At 52.4% G+C, this 18,316-nt stretch overlaps 1 protein-coding gene across 4 annotated transcripts in view; it reads right to left on the bottom strand.

The window, feature by feature from the left end:
• CDH22 (cadherin 22) overlaps positions 1–18,316 on the bottom strand; it is a 127,505-nt gene that overhangs the window by 55,402 nt on the left and 53,787 nt on the right. For all 4 annotated transcript variants that reach the window (XM_068912093.1, XM_068912089.1, XM_068912091.1 and 1 more), the window contains exon 2: positions 34–958. In XM_068912093.1, the coding sequence (XP_068768194.1) occupies positions 34–309 (276 nt within the window). In that variant the 5' untranslated portion in view covers positions 310–958. The remainder of the gene's footprint in view (positions 1–33; positions 959–18,316) is intronic.

Raw genomic sequence — 18,316 nt, forward strand, 5'->3', positions numbered from 1 at the left:
CCACCCCATGGAGACGTATCGAGGTTACCTTACCTTCCCCACGTACAACGGCTCCGTGCCCGTGTACTCTTCCACCACAAAGAACTGGTTCCACACCCAGCCACGCTTTACTCTGCCACCAGCCAGCAGCGCAGGGTCCCCCGGCTGCCCCAGGCCAGGCCCCCCCACCTCCGTGGGCACAGCCTGGGCCCCCTGCTGTGGCACGGCACAGAACAGCAGCAGCACAGTCCACAGGAAGCCCTGCAGACCCTTCGCCATCACACTCCAGCAGGCTGCATGGGCAGTAGTTTTTGGACAGGCAACCGGCATCCTTTGGGGAGGAGGAGGAAAGTCCGCACCAGCAGCGTGGGGCTCACCAGTCAACGCAGAGCATCCCCATCCCTGCTGCTCTACACGTCCTGCAGCTGGAGCGCTCCTGTCCCAGCAGGCTAGAGTCGCATCTGTGGCAAGAGGTGTCCTGAGCCCTCCGCTGCTAGCGCAAGAGCTGTCTGTGCAGATGGCTCACAGGCTGAACCTGGGTCTCCAGAGAAGAGTCCCCCAGCTGGCATGTCCCAGGAGCAGGGCTGCACCGCTCTGTGCTCAGCAGTCTTGCTGGGGAGCGGGGTCACAACCCACCACCCACCCCCAGCAGGCAGGAACTGTGCAGCTGCGTGCAGGTACACAGGACGGTCACTCCCAAGAAGCGAGGGGAAGCTCTTCTGCGTAACGTGTCACAGAGAAGTCAACGGGATGAGCTGCAGCAGCCACCACTTGCCCGTCCTGCAGTGCACTCCCAGGCAAGGGGTCCTGCAGTCCAGGGCCTGGAACGCACGCTCCGCTCACATTTGTAATGCCTGTCTTCAGGGCGGTAGCATCCCAGCACCTGGCGAAGGTCCCTTGCCCAGCTGATGCCGGCCACGTCCATCCTCCACCGGTTCACGCAGGCAGCCGCAGGGGGGCTGGCAGCATCTCTAGGAGCCTAAAAAAGGCCAAGGTGTCAGTGGTGGTGCAAGAGCTGGGCTCCGCATGCCCTAACACTGCCCCCATGCTGTCACTGTCCCCCAGCTTCCGGGTGCCCCATGCCAGAGCCCAGCCCACAGCAGCAGGAGAGCCGGGGACGCCAGTGGGAGGGCAGCAAGCACTGCTCTCATCACTACGGAAATTCACGCTCTAACAGGACCCCAAGAGCAGGGAAGCTCCAGTATTGGCATGCAGCTGCCTCTCCGCAGCGCTGCCTGGGCGCAGGGCAGGAGCATGCTCCGTGCTGCGGGCAGAAGGTCACCCACCGCTGCCCAGTGCGGGTGGGAGCCTTGCAGCAGCACTGTTGCTGCTGCCCAGGCCTGGAGGGGAGCACGCTCTGCCCTGCAAGCAGAGGGTCACTGCTGCAGGTAGGACACGTGCAGCAGCACTGTCGGCACCATCCAGGCGCGGAGGGCAGCACGCTCCATGCTACTGGCAGAGGGTTGCTGCTGCACGGGTGCCACCAGCACTGTGCAGGGCCAGACCACACCAGGCCTGCGTGCGTAAGCAAGGCTCCCTCCAAGAGCTGCCAGTGCCCGACAGTGGGAGTTGCTGGCTGTTCAGTCACTGTCACTAGTCTCATTTTCCTGGCATCTCACTTCTGCACTCATGGGCTAGGAGAGAAGCATCTGTTTAAAGACTCACCACCTGGCTGAATTTAAGGCTAAAGTTTTTTGCAGAAAGGGCTCTGGATTGAGCTTCAAGGCAACCTGGAGCACTGAGGTGGGAGATGCGAGACCTGTGGCCAAGGGTGGGTCGTATTCAGTGAGTGCCTGGGGAGGGGGGCTGGGTCAGGAAGTAGGGAAAGTCACCCAGCTTCCACCTCTCCTGCAACAACACCCTGAGCTGTCGCCAAAGCCCTGACACCAGCCACACTAGAACTGCTCATGAAATACTCACACCTTCAACAGTTTGCAGAGTTAATCTCCTGCTATCTGTTACTCCAAATAGGAGCGAGAAGAGGACAGAGGCAGAAGGGGCTATTCTGGACTATGTGCATTAGGTACTAGATAGCCATCTACTCCCCAGAGAAGGGAACTGGGCTCTGCGCAGCCCCTGTAATGACTCTAAGCAGCTCTGCTTACCTGGCAGCCACACCTGGGAGCTATTTCCCTAACCCTTCCCTGAACTTGCCATTCCTCTAGAGTGACCACAACAACAGGGGAGATTCCCAGAGCATCCAACAAGCTGCACCATCACTTTTTGCATTTCCCTGTCTGGACACTCACTGAGAAACACAGGGCATTAGACCTGAGGGAGTGCCAGGCATCAATTCAGTGCTGTTCATGGATCATGAGTAGTGCCCCACACAAGGTGCACAGATGCACTCATATACCACAACTCACACCCATGTTTCATCACACACACAGCTGAGAGCGCTCAAACACCAGTGCTCTTATTTGTCCGTATTCGTGCCTCATTCGGGTGTACATGCACCAGTTTTCCTCCATATGCACATGCTATATTCCGTGCACACATGCATATGACGCACTCACACGTGCGAACACTGTGCACTTCACGCTCCAAGGAGTGCAGGGTCTCCAGTGTATTGTTATGTTAGGAATTATGATGCAGAGGCACTAACGTTCCTCCCCACCCTGCTCCCCTGCCATGGCCCATTCAGCGCAGGCAGCGCGGAAAGTCGAAACAGGCTGCACGTTAAGACATCTCCCCCCAGCCACGCAAGGCTGTTGGCAATGGAAAATAAAGCTGCCTCCTGCCGTCAGGCCTCCCCCTGCACGAGCAATTCTCGCTGCTGCTGCTGCAAAGGGACCAGGTGCTCTTACCAATCCGGCAAGAACACCTATAATCAAACAGTGAAAAATATTTAACACAGGACACTTCTTCCAGCAGAGTGAGATGATCTGTGGAGGGGTGATACAGACTGACTTGTTCCTTCCTAGTGAGAATTGTCACTGGTTAAAGCAACTGCACCCTGCATTGACCAAACCCTTACAGATACAAGGGCCCCTGCTCTGGGCGAAGGAGTAGAGGCTGCCCCACCTGGAGCAGGCTTCAGAGCAAGACACTCCCTATGACAATAACAGAACACATAAACCTGTTTTATCTCACACGTGGATACATAGAAAATGTGTATAGCAAGAAATTAGAGCTTCGCTGCCACAGCCAGTATCTCTCCAGTTTCTCACATCCGGGAAATTCATGGCTATTTTGGAGCGAGTCTCCCAGACAGTACAAAGTGTCAATAAACTGGCTAGCAGAAGCTGCGTGCCAAAGCAAGAGCTTCAGGCCAACACACAGGGGATACGGTAAGTGTGGGAGGACTACCCAGCCTCTGCTCAGGCAGCTCCAGGGCAGACGCAGCATCTTTCCTCTGCGTACACCAGCATCCTGCCATTCTGTAGCACTTTTGCAAGCAATGCCTCTAGATAGGTCCAAAGTCCTTGTACAAGTGGGTTGTATCTGCTAAATGCAACTGCCAGAAACAGAAATAAACAAATGGTCCATTTGTGTATATTCTCGAGGATTATCATGTAAGCAGAGCCTCAGGGGAAGCTGTCACCAGCTGTGAAAGTCTCCCACTCCACCCACCCTGAGGCTCTCCTCTCCTTGCCATCCATCCTTGCCATCAGTGCTGGTTCACAAAGCTCTGCCAGAAGCCTTGCAAGGTCCAATGCTACTACCAGATAGAGCAGCTCTGCAGTCAGTGAGGACCTCCTGAGCACGTGGGGAGGCAATGGAAAGGCCAACACAGTGGTGCACATCCAGGCGCGGTGAGTAACGTCAGCATCCGAGGGCCCAAGGCAGCAGGGAGGCTGCTGCACAGCGTTCCCGGCTGTCTCCAGCGCAGAGAGCTGGAAGGGCACAGAAGGATGGTCAGCCTGGCAGAGAACATTGACACCAGCTCCATGAGGGCAGCAAGAACCACCTCGTCACCACATCGCACCAGCTAACACCCAGGTTAGCAGCACCAGCTGCAAGATACCGAGTCCCCTCCACAGCTGTGGAGAGATCGGCTCCATATATGTGCAGAGAAGGCGCTGGTATTCATTCAGAAACAGACACCATGCCTTTTTGTTCAGTCTTGTCAGAGTTACAGCATATAAACCAAGGCAACTAAATCCAAAACACTGTCAATAAACCACTAAGTGACACTTTAAATGCACACACTAAAGCAAGGCAGAGAAGAGTAAGTGAGGGCAAAAGACCGAGCAGTGGGCCAGCACAGCTCCAGCGGAGCTGCTCCCCGGCGCGGAGGAGCTGGCCCGCAGTTCCCAAGGCAACTTGCCCAGCCTTGTTGCATCTGAGCACTCCGCAGAACAGCCATCGCCAAAGAGGAGAGCCCTGCTGAGCGCACACGGGCTGGGCTGCCGTTGCTGTGGGAACCACAGCCTTGTGTTTAGAATCCCAGACATTATGCTGCTTTTTACATTTAACACTTTTCTCCTCTTATTGCTATATCTGAACTAACATGGTTTGCTGACTGCTGTCTCGCACTGACAAAGTTCAGCTAAATTCAGCTGAGCAGTTTGCAGGCTCATCGTACAGGCAGAGATGTGGACAGCGTATCCCAACCTGTCTGCCTCAGTGCACTTCCCAGATGCTCAGGTCCCGGATCGTAAAGTCCGTCTACCCAGCCCACTGCAGCCTGCAGATCCTGGTACTCACAGCCACATAGAAACAGACGGAGGCACATCAGTGACAAGGCTCATTGCCACAAACTACACTCTTCCTCACCCATAATTCCTCAGCACCTCTGCTTCTCTTCTGCCACAGATTCAGGCCATTCCTGGGGTCAACGCTGCGTCTCTTCTCAGCACGCATACCTTTCCTTCTGGCTGTCACATCACAGAGCTATTCCAGAGACAGAAGACCCAAGCGCCTTGCACCCTGCTTGTTTCTTTGCAGCAAACTGCATGTGCAGCAGGATTTAAGGTACCTCAGGGCCTAAAAAGCACCAGGTAGGGTCCAGCGCACAGGGCCAAGACTAGCACAGCATTTATTTCCCCGCATTACTGAAGACCTTTCCCTAGCAGCTGATTGTGCCACTTCTCCCTGCCACGCAAGCAGTGGACCAGTGAACAACCAGCGGGAGCTGCTGCTGTTGCAGCCAGAACCAGCCCCAGCACAGCGCCCCAAGCAGTGCCAGGGCTCCAGGCGCACGGCACGCGTGCACCCGCACGGCCATGCTCCCAGGCACTGCTGTGCCAGAGACACTCTGACACCCCGCACCAGGCCCACGGCGATGTCCCCTCCTGCTGTTCCACCATCCTCGCTTTCCAGTTATCAGCACAGCTCTCACCCCTCCCTCCCCACAAGAGCTTGTGCAGTTTGTCGGTGTGTATTTGGCACAGGCATACTGTACATCATGTTGACAGTAGAAATTACATCCTGAGCTTATGTTTTACACTCTGCTCTGTCAGAACTCACCGCAGCTCAGTGATCAGGACAAATTGAATAGCATCCCGTCCGTGTCAATATTTATTTCATTTTACAAATGCAGCCTGATGCAGAGGAAAGCAGGTTGGGGGGGGGGGGGGGGGGGAGAGACACAGGCAGGCAACAGCACTTGAAGGAAGTGCTGCCCGATACCTCATAGCCCCACACTTCCATAGTGCAATATTGCCTGGCAGGACTGCGGCCCCAGAGCCAGGGAGCAGCACCCCACCAGCCCAGGAGGCAGCAAGGTCAGGTGATCTTGTCCAGGGGCTGGGTAGCTCCCCGAGAATTCAGTGCTCCCCATGCCTGCAGCTCTATAGGAGAGACTGCCACACCAGGACTCTCCCTCAAAGATAAGCTCTTACAATGAGCAGAAAGTGCTGGGCCCATAAGCGGTGAAAGCAACAATAAAGCAGAAGGAAATCCATCCCTCCTCACCTGACTCTCCCTGCCTGGGGTTAGGCAGGCCTGGATGTGCTGCCTTGGCTCCCAGTCACCTCCCAGCAGAGTTGCACAAGCCGCCTGCACAAATGTCAGGACTGCTCCGTCTGTGCAGAACGGCCACGAGGATGCCATGGAGCACCCCAGGTCTTCTGCCAGGAGACAACGATGGCTGCAGCTCCACAGCCAAGAGTAAACACTGCTTGTGCCACCCTTGGGAAGGCAGCACCAAAGCCTGGGTGAACATAGGATGCCTGGATGCAACACATCAAGCACAAGACAGGAGCTCCCAGCAGCTTGGCCTTCTCCTCCTTTTCCATGCCATACCCACACCCCAAAGGGTGAGAGGAAACAGGGTATGGCAGAAAGGGCACTGGTTGGAAGAAGTAGCTCAGTCCTCCCCATGGCCCTGGGCATGGCCTTCACTGCTCAATTAGCTGTTGGCAGAATGAGCTCAAAATAGGGAATATTGGTTACCCAGCTCCAGCCTGGCTTGGACAAAGACAACAAAGGAGCAAACGACAGTACACCAGGGAGAGGCCAGCAGGCGCTTCCAGCACACACACATGGACGCCCAGCCTCACAGCCGAAAACTGGGAGCTTGTGGGCTCTTGTGCTGCCAGTTACTCATCGCACACGGCTGTCCACTGGCCTTCCAAGGGGAGACCCTGCAGCAACGAAGGGGCCTGGGGAAGAGCTATGTTGTGTCTGCATCTCGTCTGCCTTGCTGGTCTGGAGCTGCTGCCTCTCACCAGTTACATGGAAGCCATGCATGCCCAGCACTGCTCTGCCAGCTTTAGCACCCAGCACAGCTGTCGCATAGGGTGGGTGGAGAAGCAAGGAGGAAAGACACGAGGGGTGGGTGGGAGATGGACACACAGCACAGACACAGCCTTGTCAGTGGCTCACAGTGCTGCTTCTAACAGCATTTTTGGGGATGACCTAGGATGGGAGTCAGACAGACTAAGGCTCCTTTAGGTTCCCCAGCAATGGGCCAAACATGCCCCAGTGTTGGGGCACCAGTAACTGCACAGCCACATATGCCGACAGCCTCTCACCAACTACTTCCCCAACTGGGCAGCTCTAGCTGGAGACCCTCACCAAAGAGGAGATCTCTAGCACCAGCTAGGCCTCTCCATCTGTTGGCCCAGCACCTCTTGACCCACACGTGCTTTTACCCAAGTCTTCAGAGGGTCACCCCTAGGAGCAGCTCTTCTAGCACCCACCAACAGCAGTAACAGCAGAGACGAGGGAACCCAGCACAGGAGCCAGCACCATACACACTCACCAGTGTTTCAGTCACAAGGAAACAGCTGAGGCCACATGCAGGCACAAAACAGCAGCTCTGGGACCGCACTACAGCCAGCTCAGCCCTAACCACAGGGAGCCACCTGCCTGTCCTCGAGAGCCTGGGCAGCACCACGGGCCAACCCTGTACAGACCCTACCACGGTGGGCAGGGGGTGGCAAAAAGCCTGCAATTAATTCACAAAATTATTTTGTACCACCTACAGTGCAGTACACAACGTGTAACCACAGATCCTCCTCTAAAACAGGATTCAAATGCACTTAATGCTTCCTTTCCTAGGAAAAGGAGCAGGCTGGTTACACACTATCTGTTGTATATAGGTAATACAAGCATGGCAAGGCTGCTGCAAAGCTTTAAGATGGTTCATAATCTCCAGGCCTAGGGCTAAGACATGAATCAGGCTCTCTGGAGTTCACTTTCTCTACTTGATATTGTAAGACAAGATGATGCAAACAGACATTTTTCCTTTATGAACTGCCCTCTTCTCTAGATTTTGAGGAGAAGAGGCAGTTTTGACAGACATGGGCTACTGTCAGCTCCAGACTGGGCCAATCAGCAAGAAATATCATGTGCAAGTGCCCAACACCCCATGTGCTGCTCTGACAGCGCGCACCAGTAAGGCACTGACCCAGGACCACTGCACCCCACCCAGCACCCACCTACAATCCCATACCTGCCCATAGCTCTTTCCCAGCACTCAAAAAGCATTTTAAGGCTTCCTCCTTGGGCCAGACAATGGAGTAGCCAGGGCATCCTCCAGCTCCAGCCCTCAGCCCTACTAGGAATGTCAGCTGCTTTAAACACTAGGGACTAACACCACAGCCCAGCCACTGCTCCAGCTCCGTCTGCACCACTGCAGTACCACAGGCTCCACAAGCAAGCGCCTGTGACTGGAGTACATCGTGCATTACTAATTCTGCAAGGCACATCAGCACCAGAGAGAGCAAAGCTGGGATGCCCACTCATATCAAGACTCATTACAACCATGGCCACTGCACAGCAAGTTCCCATTCCATGGCAAATTCCATCAGTCATGTGGCATGTAAGGTCCAGTTTTCTGGTAAAACTAAGCTGGACAAAGTGCCAGAATAACGTGGTGCCACGGAAAGCAACTGTAGCCTAGAGGGGTCGGAAAGCAACTGTAGCCTAGAGGGGTTGTCCCCACTGCGAGCTCTGGAGCCCCCATAGCACCCCTCTGCAGAGATGCGTTCATGCAGAAGACGCACCGATTTAGTGCCTTTTCCTGAATCTGAACATATTTTACCAAACAAGTGATAGAGATGGCTGTACATATTGATCTGGATAACACACAGCATCATAGCGTATACAAATGCTGGAGATAAATGGCCAAGGGATTCAGAACTGCAGGGGTTTTTGAAAGAGGATATTTAAACTACTTTTATTTTTTACTTATGCAACTTTTATTTTTTACTTATGCATGAAAGGCCTTTGTAACCACAGTTACCAGACGAACATATTCCAAGTGCAGGTTCAGACAGTGCAAAGCAATAGCAGATAGCAATCTGCCTTTCAGCAACTCTTCTGCCCTGATCCAAGCCACACAACACAGGGAGATAATGATAAAATGAAGTTTTCTCACTAATGTCACCCTAACCCCAGCTTTAATAACAGGACAGAAAGTCCACTGTACTTAGTACAAGTTTAATCTTGCTTGTCCTTGAAGTAAATCTCTGGGCTTCCTCTTTCTACTTTCTTGGAATTATTCTCCTAGCAGAGGACTTCCTCCTCTGCTTTCCTTTCAGATGAACTTGCATACAGCTTGGGTAAAGCTGTTTTTCCAGAAGAATTTCTACCTACATGATGCTCAGGACTGTATGACTAAACATCCATTTTCTCCCTTCGTTAAGTTGCTTTAAGTTTAATTATTGCCCCCTTTGAAGCTACCTTTAGAAATTCTAACAAAAAGGGTGCAGCAACTGTCAGAACAGGAGCTCTTCACAACCGTTTCACTTCTCATGCTCTGTCGCTTTCTGCTATCAGACGCACTGGGAGGAACAACATTTGTTAAAGCTCTTGCACAAGCATTGTTTGGAAAAAGTATTTTCAAAGTTCAGGAGATTTTTCTCCTCCAAATCTTCTTTGGTCCAAGTTTCAAAGAAATATTAATTGCAAAGAAAATCTCAAAGTCTGCCTTGGGGAGGGTTTTACAGCCATAACGGTCTCGCTCTGCGGCAATTCTTTTCCAAATACGGAATTTTCATGCCTCCTCTACGTGAATACAATGCTTTAATTTGCCTTTAAAAACAAACTCTGAGAGGAGGTGAAAGCAAAGGCAACTTCCTGCAGCTCCGAGAGCATCTGTGATTCCCTCTACCCAAACCTCAGAGAAACCTCCTCCAAGCCAAGGAGGTGGCACAGAGCTGCACTCTGCCCAGCGCCCACAGCTAGGCACCCGGCAAGCCATGAAGGGCACAGCAAGCCGTACGGCAGGGACAGAGTGCCAGTATCCTTGCCAGCACTGCGGCCACCAAGGAGCCTGGTGGGCCGCAGTGCACAGGAGGCCCTGGCTAACCAGGCAGGGCAGTCAGCCCCTCAGAGCTAAAGCCTGGGTGCCCAGCAGCTCAGGGCACAGTGTGGCACTGGTGCAGCTGGACTGGCATTAGGACAACACACAGACGCTGCCATGGAGTGAAACGCCCACCGTGCATGCTCCTGCTGCCATCCATATGTTGGGACATCAGCCTCTCTCACCTAAGGGACAGACAGGGCTGATCCCAAAGGATGATTCAAGGAATCACCGGCCACTTACTCCTCTTTCTGAAGCTGGCAGTCTGAAGAACTAACAAAAAAGCAGAACAAAGCACTTGGGCACTCGTCAGACAGGGCCTGGCTACGCTTTGCTTTGCACAGGAAAGCTGCACGTTGCCAAGCACTGTGAACACTAGGACCCACCAATAGCTTCAGCAGAGAAAGAAGGCCAACAGCTTCTGCCCAATCTTTAATAGAGGCAGCAGAAGAAGCAAAGTTCTCAATGGCTGGAGAAAAAAAAAAAATTGCCACAAGCCCAGAACTGGCATAAATTGTGAAAGGAAAAGCCAAGCAACAAGTTCAATCATGACCTGACAGAAAGTGCCAAGGGGTCTCCTGTAGCAAGCAAAACCCGTAAGTGATAGGAGGCTATCTTAGATACGGCTATTGCAAGAAACTTTTGAAGGACTGGACTGAGTCAGGGGACCAGCCAAACAGCAACTGGAAGCCAGTGCCAAACTGGCACCCAGGTGAGGCTGAAGGAGAGCACAGGAGGAAGATGCTGTCTCTCATTGGGCAAGGGGACAGGGCAATGCTGCTGCTCCTGCCTGCAGCACTGGACATCAACACAGCCACAGTGCTTCCTGAGCACCCCAGCCCAGGCTGGGCACCAGGGCAGAGGTCCTCCTCTGCAGAGCAAGGGCATCCTACTGCAGGGTGTGGGGAGGGAGAAGACATCTGCAGCCACAGCAGCACCTCTGCAGTAATAGCTGAGGTGGACAGAGCTCCTCCTACATTTGGGAGGAAGCACCAGAGCTCAGGGCAGGTCTTTGAATTTAGGATCTAGATAGATAGCTGCATGCAAATATCATCCCCTTACAAACACCCTGCACAGAGCCAGAAGCTGCATTCCCAACAGCCTCCTATCTTTTACATCCCAGTACCTCATGAAGAGCCAGAAAGTCTCCCATACAGCAGGACAGAGAGTCCACGAGCCTCCATCCCCACCAGAGCCGATTCCCATGGCATGGCCCAAGGCCACTCTGGGACCACCTGCACTCCTTCTACTCACCTCAGGTGAGCGTGCTCTCTATCAGCATCACCATACCCTCACCTACCATCATTTATTCAGTCCCTGGAAACCCACAGAAGGCACAAGGAAGGAAAGGCACAAGTGCTGGACTGTCTGAAACGGGGCAAGTGGAATCAAGGCTGACAGCCAGGTCAAGTAAGTATCTGCAAAGGAGTTAAAAGGACAGATTAAAATCAAAAACACAAAATGGAATTCTTACTCCTTGACAAATATCGAGGGAATTGGGTTCTTTTAATCAAATGTTTGGCAGATATATGAATTATTTATCATTCAATATTGTGTAGTTAAATGGAAAATTGAAGATGGCTCTCAGCTTTCTTGTCTGCAACTTCCCACCTCCCGTGAAAGTCTCCCCAAATTCCTATGGAGAATAACAAGTGGGTATTACTGAGCCAGAAGGGTTCAAAGCAGCTTCTCTCAATCTATTGCTCAGGTTTCAAGGTCAGGGCTCAGGCTCAATGCTCCGGTTTAGATATTATGGCAGGCACACACTGCTCTTGTGGAGGTCTTGCTGCTACTCATTCTTCTTCCCTATACATTTTAACGCTCTTGGCAATTTTGTTCCTGGAAATCTCTCAATCCTTATGACAGGAGACATGTGACCTCTCCTTCTAGCATACATGATACCAGGGAAGTCCCTTCCTATGGCTGCATACTGTTGCATTGAGAAGAAACCAAGTCAGCATAGGGTTACCCACACTGAAGCAGGGAGGGCACGAGGGAGGTCCGCCAGACCACACTCAGCAAGGAAGGTCACAGGACTGACCCCAGTGAAAAGCAGGACAAGGCCAGGGGGAGCTGCACGAGGGCTCCTGGCTGCAGCTCTGAAGAGCTGCTTCATGGTGCAACAGGACGATCGAGTTGAACACTGCCCAGAGCAGAAGCAGGCACCACCCTGCTGCTGGCACCTCTGGCTGAAAGCAGCCTGGGGAGAGGCAAGTGGCTTCCCTAGCACCTCAGGACAAGCTCTGCAGCAGTAAACAGCCATCAGAAAGGTGGAAGAATGAGAGGAATTAGTCCCTTGAATGCCAATTTCAGCCTGATCTTTCACACTTAAGAAAACTGTTCCAATGATTTTCTTATTTTCAGAGGAGCTCATTAAATAAGAATTACAAACAAGATGAGACAGCAGATAATAAAATTAGTTCTTCAACGATCTCCTGCCAAATTCCACTGCTCTACACCTGCGCTCGGCCTCCTAGGCCACCAGACCTGCCCCTGTAACATCAACATTGCAGCTGGGCAGACAGAGCACCACAGCAGCATAGACCACTCCAAACTGCACCATCATCACCAAATCCCACCTTCTGAGCAGTACAGTCCCTGCCTAAAGACAGACCTAATCCTCACTGCTCTCTGGAATTTGCTGAAGAACAGCCACATCAGGGGAAAAGGAAGGTATCTCAGTACCACAAAAGTTCAAGAAGCTGAAGACTGCACATCTTCGTGCCCCAATCAGGAAGCAAACGTGATTTGCTAAGATGCAGAATTGCTTGGAAAAATCCACCACGAAAGACAGAAGTCCCTGGTAGCTGAGACTCCTAGATAGGAAACACATTTTGACCAGTAGGTCTGAAAGAGTCTGTCGAAATCTGCTTCCCCGGGAGGAAGAGCACAGCAAGAACTGAGCCACTGCAAATCTCTCGCAGTTGCCCAGGTGATCAGAGTCCTGCCAGTTCCCTCCTCAGGCCCTGGGGCTGCAGCTATGAGCAGAACGGAGTCAGTACTGAAAGGCATTCTTCAAAACAGGCATAAGAGAGCTGGAGCAGCCAAAGGAGGCTCTGGATGGTCACCCGGAAAGAGGCTCATTCAAAGCAAAGCCCACCTATCCCACAGAAAGCACAAACAGAAGGAGTTTGACCCTCTTGTTGAGCTAGAGACCTACAAGCTGGAGCAGAAGTGCCAGGTCTTCAAGCAGGTATGAGCTGTAGACAAAGGCTTTTTCCAGCCTATAACAGGCTGAAAGATTACCACCTCCTTGTCAGCAACTTGCAGACAGACAACAGCAATAGACTAAATTATGCATTCAATTATTAATGATAGATGTATTATTTATTTGGAATCATTTGCTTCATTCTATTAATTACCATCACCATTACTAGCACCTGATGATGCACACCTTGTCCAGGGAGTCAGCCCCTGTCCGGAGCAGCACATGCCAAAGCTGACAGCACCACAGTTCAGGGACATAAACGCATTTCACTTCCCCAGGAAAAACACGCAAGTTCTGCCAAGGGCTGTTCGCTGCCCTGCAGAAACCATACAGCCGTGGGTAACTCCTGGAGATTGCCAACATTTGACACTTTCTGCACACTGCCAGATGTCCGGAGGGAGCTGCTGAACCCAACGATTGCCCCCAGGGGCCCACTTGGCAGATTGGGAAGAAATTGGCATGCTCCCCTCTTGCAGTCCCCCCAGGAGCCTCTCTTGCACCTGTAACTCAACTTCCCTGCTGAAGGACAAGGGAAACATCAAGAGGTCATGCCAAACCCACCCGACAGGTCAGTGCTGGCCCATGGCTCGCAGCCCCAGTGCTGCCAACCCTGCCAAGCAGCCCTTGCTGATGCTGCCAGGCAAACAGGCCAGAGGAAAGAGCCCGCATGGAGACCAGCCTCCCCCAGGCAGAGCCGCCCTGTCACCCTCTCCTTGCCAGAGCCCAGCTGGTCTCATCTCCACCCCTCTGGGCCCCAATACCATGGCTGTGCAAGCAAAAACCAAGGAAGGAGCAGAGCAGGAGGAAGGCAGACAGCCCTTCCCCTGGAGGGGCCAGTCCCGCAGCCACGGGCTGAGCTGGAGAGGAGGCACAGGAGGAAGGGCAGGGAGGCTGTCTCCCCTGGGTCCTGCACAGCAGCATAATCACCGAACGTGGTCACACTACAGAAAAAAATTCACGCTAATGCCAAACCAGAAGCTTTTAGCATCCTGTCTGGTAGAATCAAATTTTTATATCCTTCCATGCCCGATAAATTCTGTTCACAAAGAACAAGAAGGGAAGTAAAAGCCTTAATAAATGCTGGAAGAGCAGGGAGCTCACACCGACTCCCAGCCCAGCGCAGCTCCTGGATAATCTAGGCAATAGTTTATTTTTCTCTCCAGTATCATTTTCCCAGCTTGATCTCTGCTGTCGCAGTATGATGGTTTCACCCCATTAGCCTTGCTTAAAAAAGTGATCCCAGGACTGTGAGTGTTATTGCCCACATAAATCAGGAGGCTTTGAATACGGAGCACCTTTAAATAAACAGCTGATGGAAGTGAAGTTCCGGGATCATTATTAATAGCTTTTCATTTCTGTGTCCGCTGTGCTGTGACATTCTTTCCCAGCAGAAAGCCTCCGCTTCCTATCCCCAGTACATCTGATCCCATGAGTCCTCCAGTCAGAATGAATGACTGTACCTTTGTGTTAATTGCATAGCCCGTTCCACAAACTGAATACTAATATTAACGAGCAAGAGGAGGAGAGTTGGCAGAGCGGGAGCCAGGGGACTGTTTGAAGTGAGGTGCAGCAGCCCTGTTCAGCCCTGCCCGGTGCAGAGGCGAGGAGTGCTTGACCTCTCGCCTCCTCCTCAGGAAGGTGGACCTGGCTCTTCCAGGGTGCACCAGGAAAGCCCGCACCTCGAGGCACACATGGTCACAAGGCTCTGCTTCATTTGTGCTACCTGTCCTGGGAGCGTGCCCCACACCAGCAGCACCCCCAGACTCTCACCAGCTCCACCACCCCACTCGGATGCCCCCTCCACGCAGAGCGGCCCCTGCAGCTCTCCGCTTCCCAAATAACTCCTGGCCGAGTCCAAAGGGACATAGGCCCTCAGGGAAACAGTCGCTCCAGGACAGCCCTGTCAGTACTTGCAGGTGCTGTTCAGAGATGTTACCTAGCCAAGTCCAGATTATTTTTTTACTAGCATGCCTTGCCCAGGGAGGAATCACACTTCTCCTCCACCTCAGCAATGAGGGGCTCTCCCACGAGCTGCAGGCAGGCACACAGCAGCCCAGAGCAGACAAGAGCTGTTCAATGCCATGGGCAGACCCAAAGGGCAGCAGCAGCAGGAGATGGCGAGTCCACAGTTTCCCTCTCCCAAGGGTTATGGGCCCAGGCTGGGACTCAGGTCCTCACTAAGAGGGACCTTGGCCACCTGCGCTGGGAGCAGCCCGCTCTGCAGTCTGCCCTCAGCACACCTGGCCCTTTCCCCGCAGAGGGTGATGTCCAGCACTGGCACACATGCTCCTGGGCTGGATTCCCACAGCTCTTGTGCCTGGGACCCAAGCTGAGCTGCTAATGCTGCTGTGTCAGCAAAGGACATCAACCCCCTACTGTGTGTCGGAAAGGAGACCAAGTCTCTCTTTGAAAAGGGTATCCAGGCTGCCTGAGCCCCTTTGCCCAAAGGGAGGAGGAGGCCATCTCTGCTGGCAGCCACTCCCAATGCAGTCACCGACATAAGCATGAGCAAAAGAGCTCCACAGAGATTGACAGTGCCCAGGAAGAGGCTGGCATGGGCTTTGTGCATCTCTGCTCTATCCTCCCCCTTTGACTGCAGAGAGGCAAGGACGAGGGGTCCTGCTACTACACTGCCACATGCACCAGCTTCATTTTTGCCATTTTTGACTAATGGCTCCACACACAAGTCAAGCTGTTCAAAGAATGCACAGGTAAGCAAAGACAAGATGACCTGTTGTTTCAATGACCTCCGCTATGTATAAATCAAAAGAGCTGGAGACAGCAGCAAACTCCAGGAACAGGCAACTGCTTTTGGTTTTACTGCCTGCTGCTTGCTCTTTTCCCGATCCAGCTCTCAGCAAGGAGATTCAGGACACAAACATTGTCACAGGCATAAGAGAAGGTTCACCTGGCAGAAAGAGCCAAAATGACACCACCAAGGAAACATCATAAAACTGTGGAGCGTGGCTGGTCAAAGCTGAAAGAGACCACTACAGACTGGATCTACATTTCTTGGAGGACTCTGAGGAGAGAGAGAGAGAAAAAAAAAAAAAAAATCAAAGCCTTAAATCTGTCTTCTGATTTCAGTGCCCTTCCCTAACTAGAGTCTGAATCATTGACATCAAGATGGACTAGCACAGCAGAGCCATGTCTTTATGGCAAATCAAGAAGAACAACCTAGGTTTCTGAATATGATTCTAGAAGCCAGGCACAGTACCAGCCCTCTCTCTCTGCAAGGGACTCCAACCACTTCATAAGGGGAAAAATAATTTTTAAAAAAGTTATATTCCTTCTCCACCCTTCCACTGTTGTATTTGCACACTGTGCACTAGCATCCAGTGGCCACATAGGACCTTTCAAGAGAGGAAACGTAGTGAACAGCACATGTGCAAAACCAGACAGCCTCAGTGTGTCACTAGAAATGCTGCTTTCCCCTCACCAGACTCCAGCATCCCAGTGAAGTATCAGCTCTCAGCAGAAGCCAAACTTGCAAATTGCAGTTGAAAAGGAGAACATTTCTGAGAGCTCAGAGCATGTGAATGCAGCAGATTAGAATGGAATCCCTAAGTGGTTTCAGTTTAATGTCACTACCAAACCAACGGCACAGCGAGGAAGGGACAGCCTGGGAGCACAAGTGATAGGGGAAGATTAATTGGCCAACTCCTCAACAAGGCATAAGAGTTCAGGGCTTTGGTGTTAACTCCATCAGACAGGAGACCTGCATCTTCACTTCTGACATTCTAGGATGGGCACAAGGACACAGTCGTAGGGTTCTGTACAGGTCACACTGCACAGTTAAACCCCTTCCCTCTACCAATCCAGGCAATAGTGAGACTATGAGAATCTGCTCTCTAACACACAGGCTTTGAAGGGTCTTTCTTGGTATATCTGCACGAAGCAGAGACCTTGGAGCCTTGTATGTAAGTTCTAATGTTATTATTATCAAAAGGTATAAAGAGGGACATGGTGAGGTGAGAAGCAGCAAAGCTGCCCAGGGAACAAAGGGAGAAAGAGAAACTCCAGTAGTAACAGGGAGGACAGAAAAGCAAATGGACAAAGTGCACATGAAAGAATAGAGCCAAGGAGAGAGATGCATACACGTGAGCAAGGAGGATCATGTGGGGACACGTGAGCGTGCATGCACACAGGAGGGGGCACGGAAGCCCATACAGGCAGGTGCACAGTCATCTGCAGCTCCGAATCCTTCAAATCCACTGCACATTTGCAGCCTTGCACTGCTTTGGCAAGGGGCCTCCCCTGGAATTGCCAGTAGAGCATCGGCCCCATTGCACATGCAGGAATCCTGTGACTTAAATTGTTCCATCCAGCATGCAGCCCAACAGTCACTCTACCAGTGGCAGTAAAAGATCTTCGCACCCAAAAACCCAGGAAAATAATTAGCTCCGAGTACCCTCACCTGGAGGGCCGACCCTTCCCCTAAAGCAGTTCTGTGCTTGCAAGGGGTTGCATGCACGCACACAGACACACTCTCACCTGCCTATGCGCAAACACAACTTTCTCTGACTTTATCATCCTCACACACTTTGTCCATTTGCATCCTGCTCTCCTTATCACTAGATCGCAGACCCTGGCTGTTTCTTCTTATTATTCCCTGAGCTGTTTCACTTCCTCCTCCCTCTCCACAAGCCTTTTTAGCTTGTTTGACAACAATCACATCAGAACTTATACACAAAGCCCCAAAGTCCCTCGCGCGTGCCTGAGCCGGAGCTGGGCCATCAGAACCCAGCACCCCCAATCCAAGCAGCTAGATGCAGCAGTGCTGTGCAGCTCAGGATTTCAGACCCCAATGCTCCAGCCACGCTGCACTGCTGCCCTGCACACCTCCCTGCTGGTCCCCAGGCCGCCGGCACTCCTAGCACCAGAGCAGATCGAGGCCTGACTACGTACCAGCAGGCTGAAGTCAGCTGGGATCACTGAAGGCAAAGACACTCTTTCGTGTCCTCCCCTCCTAGTAACCACCTTTCTCAGGTTGCTGGGCTGGCAGCAGACTCAGACAGCGTTCAGGCATCGAAAGCCAAGCAATGTCCAGCCAGAAAGTCATCCTCCCCCTTGTCAGACCCAGAGCTGTACCCACCTCCTGCCACTCACCCCTCTCCCATCAGACCTCACCGTGAGTCAGCACCAAAGCTCACACCTGAGCATGCAGTCACTGTAATTCAGAGACAACATAATGAAGCATAGCTGCGCTGAACAGTGCCAATACCAGCCACTTAAGAGACTCAGGACTGAGCCAGATGCAAGCACTGGATCTCTCCATCCTTGTCCCCCCCTCCCCAAACACTGGAGCACACCAAAAACATCCGCTCACGAGACAGCTTTCCTCATCTTAGTATACAGGGACACATACAGACAGACCTCACACACAGAAACATATAAAACCTTATAAATTAATCAAACACTTCACCCACAGG

Source organism: Struthio camelus, chromosome 18 (assembly GCF_040807025.1).
Source record: "Struthio camelus isolate bStrCam1 chromosome 18, bStrCam1.hap1, whole genome shotgun sequence".
NCBI classification, from domain to species: domain Eukaryota; kingdom Metazoa; phylum Chordata; class Aves; order Struthioniformes; family Struthionidae; genus Struthio; species Struthio camelus.